The 15,760-nt window shown below is 32.1% G+C and overlaps 1 protein-coding gene across 2 annotated transcripts in view; it reads left to right on the top strand.

The window, feature by feature from the left end:
• The window catches only part of LOC128189753 (zinc finger transcription factor lin-29-like), a 143,031-nt gene that overhangs the window by 57,265 nt on the left and 70,006 nt on the right, over positions 1–15,760 (top strand). Inside the window, exons 4-5 of one of the 2 annotated variants that reach the window (XM_052861491.1) lie at positions 3,820–3,957; positions 4,327–4,454. In XM_052861491.1, the coding sequence (XP_052717451.1) occupies positions 4,402–4,454 (53 nt within the window). In that variant the 5' untranslated portion in view covers positions 3,820–3,957; positions 4,327–4,401. Of the gene's footprint in view, positions 1–3,809; positions 3,958–4,326; positions 4,455–15,760 lie in introns of those variants that run through there. The other variant, XM_052861493.1, reaches the window with a different exon arrangement.

Here is a 15,760-nt window from a genome sequence, read left to right as displayed (position 1 = left end):
ACATGGATTATGGATACAGTTTACATAAAAGAAAACCCGGTTTGCTGTCACATTGACAGCTTTTCACTTGTTATTAATTTATATTAACATCCAGGACATAACATGTCAAATGTAGGTCTAATATATTATTATTAGAATGACCTATACATATATATTTATTATTATTAGAATGACTTGTATATATATATATTGTGTGTGTGTGTGTGTGTGTGTGTGTGTATATATCTATATACTGAAATTTCCTAATTAAACGCGAGGAATTAATTTCCTTGTAAAATCGCGAGAAGCACTATTTGCGGATTTTTAAAATCTCGCCGTTGAGAACCGTAAGAAATAAAGAGAAAGTTCCACATTTGCAATTTTATATTCTCACGATTTGATACAAACCAGCAGGATCGCAGAATTAATAACTCGTGTAATATGAGGAATTTACAGTATATATGTTAAAAATTTTAAAATCCCCAGCAAGATTTTAACTCATCATTTACAGATTTGTAGTGAACCGTGAACCCTCTAACCCACTGCGCTATGCTGTTAGGTGACATCTTTGGAAAAGAAAATATAAATTAACACTTGATTTTATTGTTTATTTTGATGAATAGTACCATAAAGTATCGTGTATAATACGCACCCCCCAAAGTTGACCAAAAAATGGCGGAAAAACAGCAGGTCCTATGTATAACACGCACCCAAAAAATGGTGAAATCAACGGCCGCCATTTACCCCCAAACTATCGATGTTTCATGACAATATTAAAATCCATACGCAATTTCTGTAATTTTGTGATCGGAACACAGCTCAGACGATGAAAATCGACGGCCGCCATTTTTCCAAATAACTATCGATGTTTAATGATAATTTTATAACCCAAGTGCAATTACTGTAATTTCGTGGTTGGAACATGGCCCAAGCGATATTAGAGTCAAAGTTCTTACTATAAAAAACGGTATGATTTACAAAAGTGGTATCAAAAGGGGGCCTATCATCTGACACTTCGTACAGTAAGAGTTTCTTACAGTTACACAACAGCGGAGAAGTTGAAGATCAATCATCATATGTAGAGAGGAACGGCAACCGAGCTTTGTGCTTAAAAGTAATAATGTTTGCAGATATAAACCAAACCAACATCAAAAGAAATGATTTAATTGATTAATTATAGTTAAACTGTTGATTGTTGTGAAATAAACATTGTGAAGAAATGTATGTATGTCGTATATCGTCATTATCAAGTCGTACAAATGATCGATGTATTTTTAGCAGTGTCTATGTAAAACAATAATGTTTAACTGCATAACTGGAAATAAAGTAATCAAATTAAATAAAATCATAATTATTGCTAATCTTCATGGACTTGAAAACATCCTGTGAAGTCCGACACGAGACAGGTGCATGCTTCTGACACCGGAAATCGTTAAACAAACATTGACCACGCACCGAGTCAACAGGTGGCTGCTTACATAATGGCGAATACACTGGCGATTTTAAAACTTGTTGCAAGGAATATTGTTGAGAAAGGATAAATATTTCAATACATTGAAATAAAACTAAGAATAAGGTATTTCTGACGCAGTAAATATAGTATACACTCATACAACTTGCATACCACACTATATCGGCAGTACACACTCATTCAATTTGCATAACACGCTATATTGGCAGTCACTACTCCCGTGGTATCAAGAATCATGGCTTGAAAAAATGGGGTAAAATTTTGGTCCTATGTACAACATGCACCCCCCACTTTTGACCAAATTTTTACTGAAAAAAAGTGCGTGTTATACATGCGACTTTATGGTACGTCACAACATGGAGGTGTCTCATACCACCCTAAGCCATATTTCAGTGAGAAAATGATGTTCAAATTTGTTTTGAAAATAAATTTGACATAAAGGGGTACCGCTTTATTTTGTCTCATATCATAATATGCCCCCGACATCGAGGCTGGTACAACTGTATTATGACTTTGATATCTCTTTAAATAAAGTCGCAATATTTTTGCATATCAAATATAGACCTATGTACATTTTGTTCACTAATGCTGTAAGTCGTTTTAATTCCACGGTGTTAAAATTTCACAATCTATCAAAAAGTACCAATCCCAATGGTTTTCGTGGTTTATAAAGTGTAAACTGCCCCAAACCATCTTATATCGTATAAAACAAATAAATATTGAATTCATTAATATTACTTTTTTGATGGTTCAAAACAGATATAATTGTCAAAAAAAGTCATAATTCCAGAATAAGGGATGGCGTGTTTCCTATTGTAGTATCTCCCTTGAATGGCAAGAAAGTGGCCATGAAAGTTGTAAAGCAGGACTGCATTTTACAAAAGAACTTACGATCAAGTCTTAAATATTTACAGTCTCGTAAAATGATCTTTAGAAAACAAAATTGACATAAAACCACTTGTTTATAAATATTTCAATTTCCATAATTATATTTTCCAGGCATAAGAATTAATCATTGATTAGTTGGTGATTATAGGCATTTATTAATTTGGTCGTAAGTCGTAAGTTCTTTTGTAAAACGCAGCCCAGATGCTTAGGTTGATAAATCTTATTTTTTAAAAGTATTCATTGAGATTTTTTGATATGGAATCAAATTTTGTTCAAATTTAGAAGAAAAACTCCAAAATTTGAAGTGCTGATTTTAGCAATATTTTGATAAAATATGATATTGCTATGTAAAAAAGCCAATGATGAAAATGATTATGAAATTTACTTTCATTTTTGAAATTAATGAATATAATTTGCAAATTAATTCCATCAAATAAAATAATTATTGCAGAAAATTGAAATTGAGAAGAAAATAGTTATGAAAATGATATATGCTGTAGGGGACATCCTGATATTAATGTGTTTAAAAAAGGAAAAAAAATCATTGACAAATAATTTTAAACTGCAATGCCCTGTTCCCCCTGAAATGATGTGGAGCTCAATATATATATAGATACACTCCCCAGTTAGCCCTATTTGTCTAATACTTTACTTTAACAGATCTTTTTGGATAATAGCTTGCAGTGACCTTGAACCAAGTAAATATGAAAATCATAGCAGATCTCTTTATAATTAGTTTTAGACTGTAGATAATTTCCCATTTGCTTAATCTTGCTCGGATTGAAGAAAAATGCCTGTATGTAAGGGATTATGAGATTTCATTAGAAATTCAATACCAGCTGAAAAATTTCTAAGTTATAGGTCAAGGTCAAAGCAAATTTCTTTAGAATTCTTTTCATCCTATTATCCATTATTCAAGCAGGGCCTTTTGAGATGATCACCATCTCAGTGTTGTCTAGTTTTGATTATTGTTGTTCGGGTGAGCAATATGGCCCATGAGCCTCTTTTCTTTGTTCAAACATTTTCTTCTGATAGCTTGTAATAATTATGATGTTTTTCATAGATAATGGACTTGATTTTATTCAATTTTGATTTTTTGAATATTGAATGCATTGTATTGGTCCAATATCCTGATGTAACGACTGGTCAGCCCAGCTACTTAGTGATCTAAAAATGATGTATCATGATGTATGAAATAAACAAAAAAATTATTTAGTTCAATTTCCTTCAATTTCAGAAAAACACAATAATCTGTGGGATTTTTTTGTAACCTTCTTATGTTAAGAAATATTAAGAAAAGAAAAAGAAATCCAAATGAATTAACACATCCTCCAGGTGTGATAAAATAATTGTCTCTCACATCAGTTTTGGTGGTGTTTGATTTTTAAATAGCAACATTCTACCTCTCCCATTTACATTCAATCATGACATAATATTTCCCTTTCTACAGACAATTAAATCTTTGATGCGTTTTTCTTAAGGCTCCAGTGATGATGGTCTGTCGGAGAGTTGGTGGAACAAATATTCCGGGCCACGATTTCAGGCTGCTGTGGCTTGTTACCTGAGACACTGGTCTCTCGTTATGACAGGTATCACAGATCTTGGGCTTGTATCCAGAGGTGAGAGTTTGCTAACTAAATTAGTGATCTTAAGTTTCACAGGTATCGCATAACATATCTGATAATTGACAGGTAGTCAGAAGGCACAGCCTGTATATACAGCTCTTCTGATTGGGTCACAAATTTCCACACACCCTGTACTTTGGGATATATTACCTATGTATACATGGATGCTCTGTTTTCATACATCAGACAGTAGCACATTATTTCGGCAGCTCTACTCTCTACGATGAACCTTTGAACTATAAATAGACAGTCATGTAGATGTATATAAGAATTGACTGTAGTTATCATTACGTATACAATTGCCAGTATTATGTTTGAGTGAGACCTCAGTTACGCGTGGATTCTTTTTTATTTATTTTTAAGGACAAAGCTCATAGGGTATAGCATTTTAAAAAAAAACTTGTTACCACGCTTGAAGTTTGGATCTGCATCATCAGCATGTATAATGATACATTTGGATCGTGGACTGCTCCCCAATCGCGATGGCTGAGGTAAGCAAGCATGTCTCTTTTTTTCAATCATTTTTTTTACAAGCATAAAAAAGCAACAAAATATTAGATAACTAAATGTTCCTCTAAATATTTAAAGTCTACCAAATGCATAAATATATTAAATATATAAGTCATATTTTTTATAAAAAGTTAAAATCTTAAGAAACACAGGTAAACTTATTAATTATAAATGATTTTAGGGTAATACAACTCAAAGTTTCTTCAACTTTTTTTTTTTTTTTCACTGAATATTGTTGAAAGATTAAGCAGAGGAATTTTTTCCTCCAAATTTCCCCTGACATATCAAATGTATGCTAAAAAGTGGAAAATGTCTTGACACCTAATCTGAGTCTGTTGCAGTTGGGAAATAAACTAACTGGCAAGCTCGGTTAAACACGACTTGTGTTTGTAAATAAAGATGCATTTAACTTCTTGCATTTGACGAGATATTATTTGATGAAATCAGCAGCTGCTCTAATCTTTTTTTAAAATTTTCTGTTTTTCCTGGATTTTGATTTTTTCTTCTTTAAATTACATGAGACTTTGCAGCTTGTATCTGGTATGACACACATAGAACTTATTCACTGTGGAGAAAGTTAAAAAAAAATTAAGATTTAACTTTCAAAGTTAGCCGAATGCCTAGAAAATAGTCTATATACAAAATAATAATGCATATTGTAATATTTTTTAAAAAGAATGGCAAATTTATTAAAAATTTTCCAAACTTTTTATGAGAACTCCACATTCTTAATATTAATTGAAAAAAAAAGATATGAATTTTATGAACAAAGATCAAAACCAACTGCTTGATAGTGAATATAAATATAGGAGCTAAAGTTCATGACATGCATTGGATGGGAACAAGCAGTAGTTCAACTGGCCAGCACCACAGTAGAAAATGAAGAACATGAGGGCAAAAAAGATGTTTAATTGGTTCCAAATGTCTTCCTACCGGATTCTAGGTTGAGAATATTTTTGTTGGGTACCATTTCAAATTTCCGCCAAGAAAGTCTCATTCAGCACACTTGGGTCATGATTTGTCTGGGGTTTTTTTTCTATTTTTTCATTTTGTTGTGAAATGTTTTCAATGATTGATCAAAGAATTGAGTAAATAAAATATTTCTGTCATTAATTTGAGTAATAGGATCTCTTTTACAATTGTACTGGAATTCTGCATCATTGTAATGTAAAGTTGATGGAGTTTTAAATGTGCTGGTTGATTGATCGTATAGCCATTGCGTGAAGCGGGTATTTCTCTGCATAAAGAAATATGAAATATTCAAAACTTTGATGCATGAAACGTCTTTATATACTCTGCTAGCATTGATGATTTAATTTCTCAGAGATTGTAAGCCTCTCAAGGAATTAATACTCGTTTATTCTTCCTCCAAGTCTTTTTTTAAAGTAATTAGCTACATTAATTTATGAATGTGTTTCTATAGATGATGATAGTAGGAAAAAAAAAAACCTTAAGAATTTACAGAGTCACTCAGTTTCAATTTTTTTTTACCGTATCTTTTACAAAATCACCATGACTTTTAAAAAAAGGCATATTGTCAATGAAATTTAATTTGCTGCTTGTAATAAATGAAAAGGAAAATCAAAGCAATAAAGGGACTGGATAAACTTGCCTGTTACCTCTATTAATTGAAATGGAGTTTCTGGTATTAAAAAAGAGAAAAATAAATCTTTACCCTTAACTTGAAGTTATCTTATTTTTATTTTTGTGAAATAAATATCATTAACAATTTATTAGAAAAAGCATTCAAACTATTGTCAGACATTGTGGGCTTCTTTTTAACAAAGACATTTAATGTCTTTTTCTCGTGTGTATCATAAGACTAGATTAAATGCATGTCAGATGTTAGAAAAAGTTCATCATGTTGTAAGAAAATCATTATGAAATGTTGAATAAGGAATATTAATTTATTGTAAAGAAAAGATGCACTTCCATTGAGGCAAATACCTCGACTGATCTAAATAACATTACTCCTTAAATTAATGAGGAACTCTCCCTTAACTCTCCCTGGTAAAAAACAACAATTAAACTTTTTATTTTGGTGTCGAAATAACCTTTTAATATTGGAAAAGGAATTATTTCATAATTAACACCTCTCATTGACCTATAAACATGCAAGGTAACTTTTTATCTAAATATATTTTAAAAGTATTTAATATTTCTCAGTTTTATTCTAATCACGATTCCTATATGACTGTAAACATTTAGTTTTCCTTGGATTTTTTTTTTTTTCTGATTGGCTGATTAATGGCTTATTTTGAAATAGTACAAATTTATTTTTGATTATTGTTAAGTTATCACGATCTTATTTTGATTTGCTGGAAAATCAGAAATATTCATCAATGATTAAGTTTTGTTTATTTTGTCAATAATGTATATCAACTTTATAGAACCCCTAATGAAACTTTTCATAGTTACATGTTTTGAAAGCAAAAAAATCAAATCAAATTCTTATTAAACTATTTCAAATCACACATCAACAAAATCTTACAAACCCCCCCCCCCCCCCCCCAAAAAAAAAAAATGCACAAAATAATTCAAGTAATAAGGAAAATAAAATTACTCATTTTCTAGAGGAATTTTTTGTATTTTCTCTCTTAAACTGTAAATTCCTATTTAAACGTGAAGAATTTATATATATGCATAAAATCACGAAAAGCAGGCCTCGCAGATTTTAAAACCTCGCCATTATTTTCTGAGAGTTGGGAACTGTAAGAAATATTGATATATGTTCCGCATTCACAATTTTATATTCTCTGTGTTTGATACAAAACAGTGGGAGCGCGGAATTAAGTACTTGCATAACATAAGGAATTTACAGTTCTCATAATACAATCATGAATTTGACCAATGACGATAGAGTTTTAATTCAGTAATTTTAGAAAAATATAACCAATTTAACCATTTCTGTATTTTGATATGCTGGAAATGAAGTATAACATTTGCATATAAAAACAACAGATGCTGTCGAATTTAAGTAGACATTAGTTAAGTTGAATCTTAATCATTAATGTAATTTGATATAATCACCTTTTAAGAGAGACCAATGGCTGTGGCCATTTTTAGATGAAATTGATCTCCTTGAAATGGAGAGTTGAGTATAAACAAGAAAATACTCAAAATTATAAGCTAAATTTTATTGAATTTTCTTTAATAATAGTTTATATATGAACAAATTATATCCTAAAAAAATGGAGGTAGGTGTGATGGGTTTGTTGACCATCCAGCCTCCTTAATGATTGTTATAAATTTGGTTCTTATTAGAAATGAATACACATTACAGTGTGCAAGACTAATTGTGTAAAAAATCATCACTGTTAATGTAAGCATTAGTTTTGAACAAATGGATTGTGATATTAAAAAAGAAAAATCTTTTGATATCTTGTGGCACTTTGTATTTTTGAGTGTCTTTGTTCTCCACCAATGAATTTGGAAAGAAAATTCTTAAGGACAATTTATATTTATCACAATGTTAGAAATTAAGTTTTCAGAATAAATTTGAATTTTTTAAAAGCCAAAAACACACAAGAAACAAACAATCCAAAATCAATAAGTTAATTAACGCTGATTTAACCCCTGCCCATGCAATTATTCTTCTTGAAAAAAAATCAAATAAAGATGAAAAAAGAATCTCTTTGTTTTATGACCCAGTATCCATGACAATAGCCTAAAAAATTACTCATAGATGATGGTCCATAACCTTGTATTGTGCTTGCAGACTGGAGAACTGTCTTCAGGTATGTCTATGACCCCAAAAAATGATATCCAAACAACCCAAGGAATTGCTGGATATGTCCCTATCGTCAGTAAGCTTGGCTACAGGTTCTGTCAGCCATAAATCACAGCTTCTGTCCTTGTAACGATGTCCCCCAGGCCCAGGAGAATGCAGATGGAAGCTGAGTAATGCATCCAGTATAGTGTCGGGTAGATAATGGGCCACAATGAATGTGTTAGCCAGCTAACTGGGCAGGATGGTAACCCACAGGCATTGCATCAAATTGATTAAAGAAAGATTACAAGCAGTGAAGAGGGAAAATGACCTTGGCATCTAAGGTCGTGTTACTGGGCCATTGTCAAATGTCTATTTACAAAGGTACCTAGTGCTCTGAATGGCTTTCTCCATATCTGATCACTGTACCACTCAGCCATGATGTATTGCCAATTCAGATTTCTAATTATGAAAATCATCTTTAATGTGTCCTATCATTTGCTTTCTCCCTCTCTTAAAACAGGTTATAGAAATAATTCTTGTGTACTTTAATTGAAAATCGTTTTGATCAGTTATTCTTGTCTGTGGATTATTAGAGTATTATATTCTTTTTTTTTTTAAATAAATTAATAAAATAAAAGAATATTTACTTGATGATTTAAAATGTTGAGCATGACCAAATAGGCAAGATGTGGAGAGAAACAAATCAGGGATACAGATGGGGCGAATAGGGTAACCCGATATACTGAGAATTCAAAAACCTGGTTTGAGTACAAGAGAGAGAGGCAGGATTTGTAGAAGAAGTAAGTATGTCAGATATGCCTGTGATTCCTAGCCAGCGAGCCAGCCAAGTGTAAGGGCAGTGGGAGAATCGGCAGGTCAGTAAGGGGGAATAGGTACAGAGGGGGTCAGGGGGAGGGAAGGGCTCATCGGGGGCCCAGAATGTGGGGCTCATCAGGTGAAGAGGAAGTTAAATTGCTGCTCATTGAAGTGTTCCAATAAATTCAATCTGCTGGAAAATATGTGTCAAAATCGTTGACAGGATGTCTATCAGGGAAACTGATTAATGAAAGCAGCACACTTTATCCATTTATTCAGATCATGTGAGATACAAGTGAAATGGGCTAGGTAGATTTCATCATTGTATAGTCCAAAGACACTCAATTGAATAATCTCAAAATATGCAGATATATTTAATATAAGTATATAAGAAATCTTTGAGTTGCAGATGATTTTTATTTCCTGTTGGTAGAAAAATGAGCTCGAGTTTGGGTTCACATTGTTACATGTTAACCTCAATGTACATGTTTTGAGTGATTTGTAACCACTAGGAGTGAATTATAATTGTCAAGCGTGGTGTCATCCTTCAGCGTGTGTGAAGTTTATCATGCCTTGTTGAGACCCTGCGTTCCCTACCCTCCCTGTGACAGGGGTCAGCTGACCTCTGTGTAGTCTGTCTGTCGGGGTCGTGTAAGGTCAGTCTACAGATTTGTCTGGAGGTCCGGGGGACAGCCCTCGGCCATCATTAATGTCGGAAAGACCAGCCCTGGCAAGTGGTTGGCATGATTGAGTGAGCATCAGATGGCACAGTGCTGGCCTCCCTCTCATGTATACTTGGACATTTCTATTTGTAATGACCAAACCAGGTCTACCTGGCAAGTCTGTCAGGTGTATTGCTTGTTCCGGGTCATCTGTGTGTTTGAGTTCAGTCATTAGCTAACCTGTATGAAAGCTGGTCACTAGATTTTGGTCTTTAAAGTGAGGGCCATGATAAATGAGAATGTCTCACTTATTTAAGATTTAGAATTGCGTGAAGTTAATTTACAGGAGGGAGTTAGATTGCTGTTGTATTTGAGAGAATTATTTGGCTGTTGTGGTAAATGATCAGTAAGAGGGGGGAATAAACTGTTACATAAATGAAATTCAATCTCGATAATGAAGTCTTGTTTCACAGCATGTCACAGTTACGGACAAGATCAGTTTGTTATAATTTGTTCATTACTGATGTGAACTACTACAACAAATTTAGGCGGTTAATATGGTTTCAAAATTTAACGAAGTTAATTCAACACTCAGACAAGGAAAAAAATATTTACATGAAAATACTCACCAGTTTGGCATATTTTTCTGTTATTTGGCAAAGAATGCCCCAGAATTTTTTTCCATTGATATTAATGAATGGTATGTCTTAAAATGAGTTTGCAGGGCTTGTAATTGGTTGCATATGTATATTTCTGTGGATTGAATACTTGTGTCTGTGACAGGCTTCTTCTACCTCCGAGGTTTTAAAGTCAATCAGGCACACAACTCTGCATGGTTTAAGTCAAAGTGGAAATTAAAGTCAATCGTCATGCTTGAATTGGCCTCTGACATTTTAGAAAAATTGACTTTGATACAGAACAGATAAAGCAATTGTTTCAGTAACATTCTTTTATTGAAACTGTCGTATAGAAATAATTAACTGTGCATTTATTTTATTTTAGAAATTCACAGTTGTGAAATATGAGTGATTCTCATCAATATTTAATAACTTTAAAAGAATGTGAAATATTAAAAAAATTGATGAAACATGCAGTAGTTGATTCTTTGTTGCTATATCTGTCTGTAGAATTTATAAATTTGTAATTAAAATAAGCAATTAACCTGTTCATGTCTGATGACGATTAGTGCGTTACCACCCCCAACACTTTGATAAATTGACTGTATAGTTTTAGACACGTCAATAATTTTTTTGTATGTTTTGTAAGGATTTTTGGCAGTTATCTCCGTATTAAATAAAAACCAAATGTTTTACTCTTATTCATACCTATGTTTGTTTTTGTTTGTTATTTTGTCCCCTTTTTTTGATTTAACATGAAGGAGAACTTTGATTAATATTTGATCACCATACAACAGCAGGAGAAATGACAGAGATCTCTGAAGCAGTATTGCACGTGTTGTTAGTTTCATGGCTGAAAATGGCTCAAAATCCTTGGATTGCCAGATTTATGAGCAAAGTGACTTTGGAGAGAAATGCAAGAAATAAATTATACCAATGCGTTTGCATTCAGGCATTGTTAGAATGAATATGGTGGATTAAAATGCAAAGTAGAGATACATATACACTGTCTGTGATAAAAATCAAACAAAGATATGGGTAGGCAGTGGATTGCTTGGTGTTTGGTCGCTGAGGAAGGTTAGGGGTCGTTCTCACTTCATTTAATTCACATAAAGTGTGCCAACTTCACAGGCATAAATACACATGCCACTGTCGAAAGCTCATGCAATTTAATGCAGTTTTCCTCTGACTATATGTTTCTCCAATTTCTTTATTCTATCCTTTGTGAAACTTAATTATTGCATAAAGATGGATGAAATGACAAATTTCAGTCAATTTAAATTTTATTAGATGAGATGGGTAATAGAATTCTATAAAGGAATTGACAGTTGGGATTAAATCCATTGATGAAGCGAAAAGACGTGTATAGTTTGTTTCTATGCATGGCTTTTTTAAAGTCCTCTGGTTATTATTAATCACTATTTTAACATGCTAACTTTATTTATAGGCATACCTTTGAAATACTTGCAACCCATCAAAATCAAAATCTTGAACAAGAGCAGTCTTCTTAAATATGCCAATGAGAATTTTTTGATTGTTCACCATTTTAATTTTGAAAGTCAAATAATTTGTAAACAATGGAGTGTTTTCTTTGTTCTTTATTTGAATACAAACTGGGTCATGTTGTGCAGTTGGCTTAATAATTTATTTTATCCAGTTTTAACTGGATATCTAGCTGTCCTGTGCATATATCTTATTGTTTCTTGTTTTTTTTTAAAATATATATACACATAATATTGAAATTTAAAAAAAAAAAATATTGATCAAAATGAAAAATTAGTAATAAGTTATGAATTCATAAAAAAAAAAAAAAATAAATAAAAATCTTGCCACTAAATGTAATCTATCTTAACCCTAACTTGATTATCATTTTAAAATAAATTTCTTTTCCTGATGTAGTTGTATTTTGTTAAGGAATAATTTTATCTTTTTTTAAACATCTTTCTACACTATTTTTGTTGGATGTAATTAATGATCAAAATCTCAATTTAAAACTCTTTTTTTCCTTAATTTGTCACAGAGCGTCTTGTATGTGACAGCAACACTGTATAGATTTAAGATCATGCAGTCCTACATAATTTATCTGGGGCCTGTTTAATAAAATATAAAAGTTTCCAGCATATTGTGACACCAATGTCCATCAAAATGATCATTGTCGTCGTAATAACGAAATAAAGTACACTTTATTCTCTATGCATAAAACATGCAATGTAAATTGTGTGGGGCCCTGAATTCTAAGACCATTACCGAACATGTGGCTTCGTATTTTCTTAAGTCCTCAAAACCTTGACCTTGATTGAAATATTATTTTGAATGAAATATTTATGCAGTGGTATGTCTTCAGTCATCAAGAGAGAATACATTAAGTAGGTGATTTATGTAGTATACACCAAGGTATGAAGAGATCACTGCAAAATTATTCCTTATTGTACACGAATCTTATTATTTCTCAAAGTTCAACAGAATTTATTATTTTATTTTGCATAATATGTATCATCCTGCCCTGAAATTGTTATAAACTGACCGTTAGCTGATTGCATTACCCACTGACATACATATACTTCATCTGAATTTTAAAGTCCCTCTTTTGATAATTATGTCATATATATAGTTAGGAATCCTTTAAATTGGGCTTGATTAATGTTTTCTTGATTTCTTTAATTTCACTGATGGTCATGTTTTTTAGACGCTTGTAAATTTAAATTGTTATTTTGAGTACTTTCAAGTCCTCAATGAATTTTGAAATTTAAAATTTTATTATGCAATATGTATCAGAAATAGCAAATCCAATGAAATTCAAAACTAGGTATTCCATTCCTTGATATTTATATTTTTCTAACATAAAGTGCCAAAAAAAAAATAAAATCATCACTACTGACAATATTTCATTAATAATAATCAAACGGATGATTGAGTTTCTACATTTTTGACACAAGTCGCATGATGACATGCCATATTACCTGTTGTAAGGTATTGTTCTTGTCAATCACTGATGTAATGTTATAAAATCTTTAAATGAATATTTTTATACGTACTTTATATTTTTATTATTTTTTTTTTTTTTTGGTTATTAAGTTGAAATGATTTTTATGAACATTTAGAAAGGTTGGTTTTGAGTGAAGAAAATTTCCATTTGAAGGAGTATATGCTTCAATTGATGGAAATCCATTTTATTTTTGTTGAGATTCTGGATTGACAGATCTCTGTGGATCTTTCTCCTCATATTTGGATTGCGATTCTTGTCAAATGAAGCAAGACGCAGCATTGCTGCTTACAGCGTAGGCTGGCTGTCCACCTGGTGCTCGTTTACTTATCTACCGCTGATAAAGTCTACATTCTCTGCAGGTGCTTGAATCCCCAGCCAACACTCTGTAACCTGCCTGCTACCTGTAGAACCAGCCTTCATAATCAAGCTACACCACTGAAAGGAGTCAAGTTATGGACCTTTCAATCCCTCCATCCCTTCATGTTTTTTTTTGAATATCATTTTATGTTGCATGTGATGCATACACTTTTATGATTATCATATAAGTGACTTTCATTGTTGGGGATAACATTAAAGTGAATTTTGCAAATTTTTCTTAGAAAAATCTTGAACATTGTCTGCAAATGCATGTTCTGCTAGACCAGTACTGCATGATGTGATAGAAAATATTGCTGGAAATAAATGTAATATGTTATTCACCTAGCTGTTTTTGGGGGTTTCCAATCAAGGATTTCTTATACAGTATCAAATTCAGAGTTTCTCCAGTCTTAATCCTATAGGGTGATATCTTGAAGCTGAGATTGTGTGAGAGAAGATTTCTTTCTTGAAAGAATTAGGTGAGATGACAGATTTGGGTGGCCATTGGAAATCAATATTGTCAATATGGGACTACATGCACACCCTGAAAGAAAACCCCTCAGTTATGAAAGTCGAGTAGCTATAAGAAAAATCTTTCCTTTAATTGGTCTGGCTTTTGTTGTTGTATTGTGGCTATGAGATGGGTGTTTTAAATCTAGGGTTTTTTTTTACCTGGATAATCAACAGGTGTTTTTGGCAGTGAACATCTGTCTGCAGTGTACCAATTATAGTGGAGACTTGGCCTTACCAGAGGGGGGATTGTATTATAGTGTTACTGCTGCATATCGAGTCATGTTGCTGCTTTGTTGCATTGTCATTGCAACATTTTATTATCTTATTACAATGTTGAGAGAAGGTGATATATATTTTCTTCTTTTTTTTTCCGTTTCACTTGGCGAAAAAAAAAAATTTAATATTTCAGATCTCTCCCCCCCACCCCCCACCCCCCAAAAAAAATTCATTGGGCAAAGTAAAACGGGATTATTTTATGTATTGATATTTACCCTAGAAACTTTAACCCGATTTTTTGTTTGCGATCCAAGATTTGACTGAGACAATGTTACAGTAATTTGTGTTTTTGAACAGACATTAGAATAGATAAGCGTTGTAAGTTTACACCAATCCCGCATGCAGCGGTGTATGGAGTTGTCAGAGCATGAGCAAGGAAAACAACTGCTCTCCCCTCCAGACAACTAGCTTATCAGCAGGCCCCGTAATCTCCCAGCATCCTTCATAATCTCCCACAATGCCACAGGTCACTGCTTCTCTTACTGTGAAACTCAAGTACTTAGTTCAGAATTAGTTTAGTTTAAGACAATATGTGGAGATCTTGTACAATCGTATTTTGATTATACTGGTAAAGAAAATACCAAGAAAAAAAAAACTGAGGGTAAAAAAGTTTTTATTTTATTTATTTCAATGTATCATTTATTCACTTAATTCTGTTTAACACCATTTTCAAACATGCAAACACTGCACAATTGAAATCTTTTAGTTTTTAAATTTCTAAATATCTTCTACCATGATTTTTTAAATCAAAATTTATTCTATAAACGAGCAAGTGTATCAATTAAGTTCAATCTGTAGATTTAAACTTGTTGTATTTATTAATATGTAAGCTACCAATTAAAAAAACTATGATTGTTTTTTAAAATTTGCCTTGTAAGTATTTTAGAAGAAGGAGAAGGTGTTTTTGTCTAGTTTTTTCATATTTTTCATTGGTTCTCAAAGACAACACAACATGCCAAAATGAATGAAGATTAAACAGAAAATATTTAAATAAAATTAATTTTCTAGTTAATTATTGACTTTCAAAGAAAATGGCTGTGTTTTTAGCATTCATTATTCATTTATTAAACTTTTTTGAATCTAATGATTCCATGGAGTGTAAATATTCCATGATTTGGCAAAAATTTGGTAAATGGGCACAGCCTTAAGAAATGACCTTAGCATAATCCATAGTGCTAATGGAAATTTGGACTAACCTTACTGATGTATCAACATTTAATGTCAAGGAAAATTGCTTATCATGGTTCTGATTAATAAAATATACTGTTTACTATTCCAACTTAATTTCATGAACTCACAGAGTTTATTATGATGAGTGGAAAGCCTTCCCCGGTATTGAAATGCAATA

The sequence above is a fragment of the Crassostrea angulata genome, chromosome 6 (genome assembly GCF_025612915.1).
Source record: "Crassostrea angulata isolate pt1a10 chromosome 6, ASM2561291v2, whole genome shotgun sequence".
Classification (NCBI taxonomy): Eukaryota; Metazoa; Mollusca; class Bivalvia; order Ostreida; family Ostreidae; genus Magallana; species Magallana angulata.
This window is presented reverse-complemented; position numbering and strand designations above follow the sequence as displayed.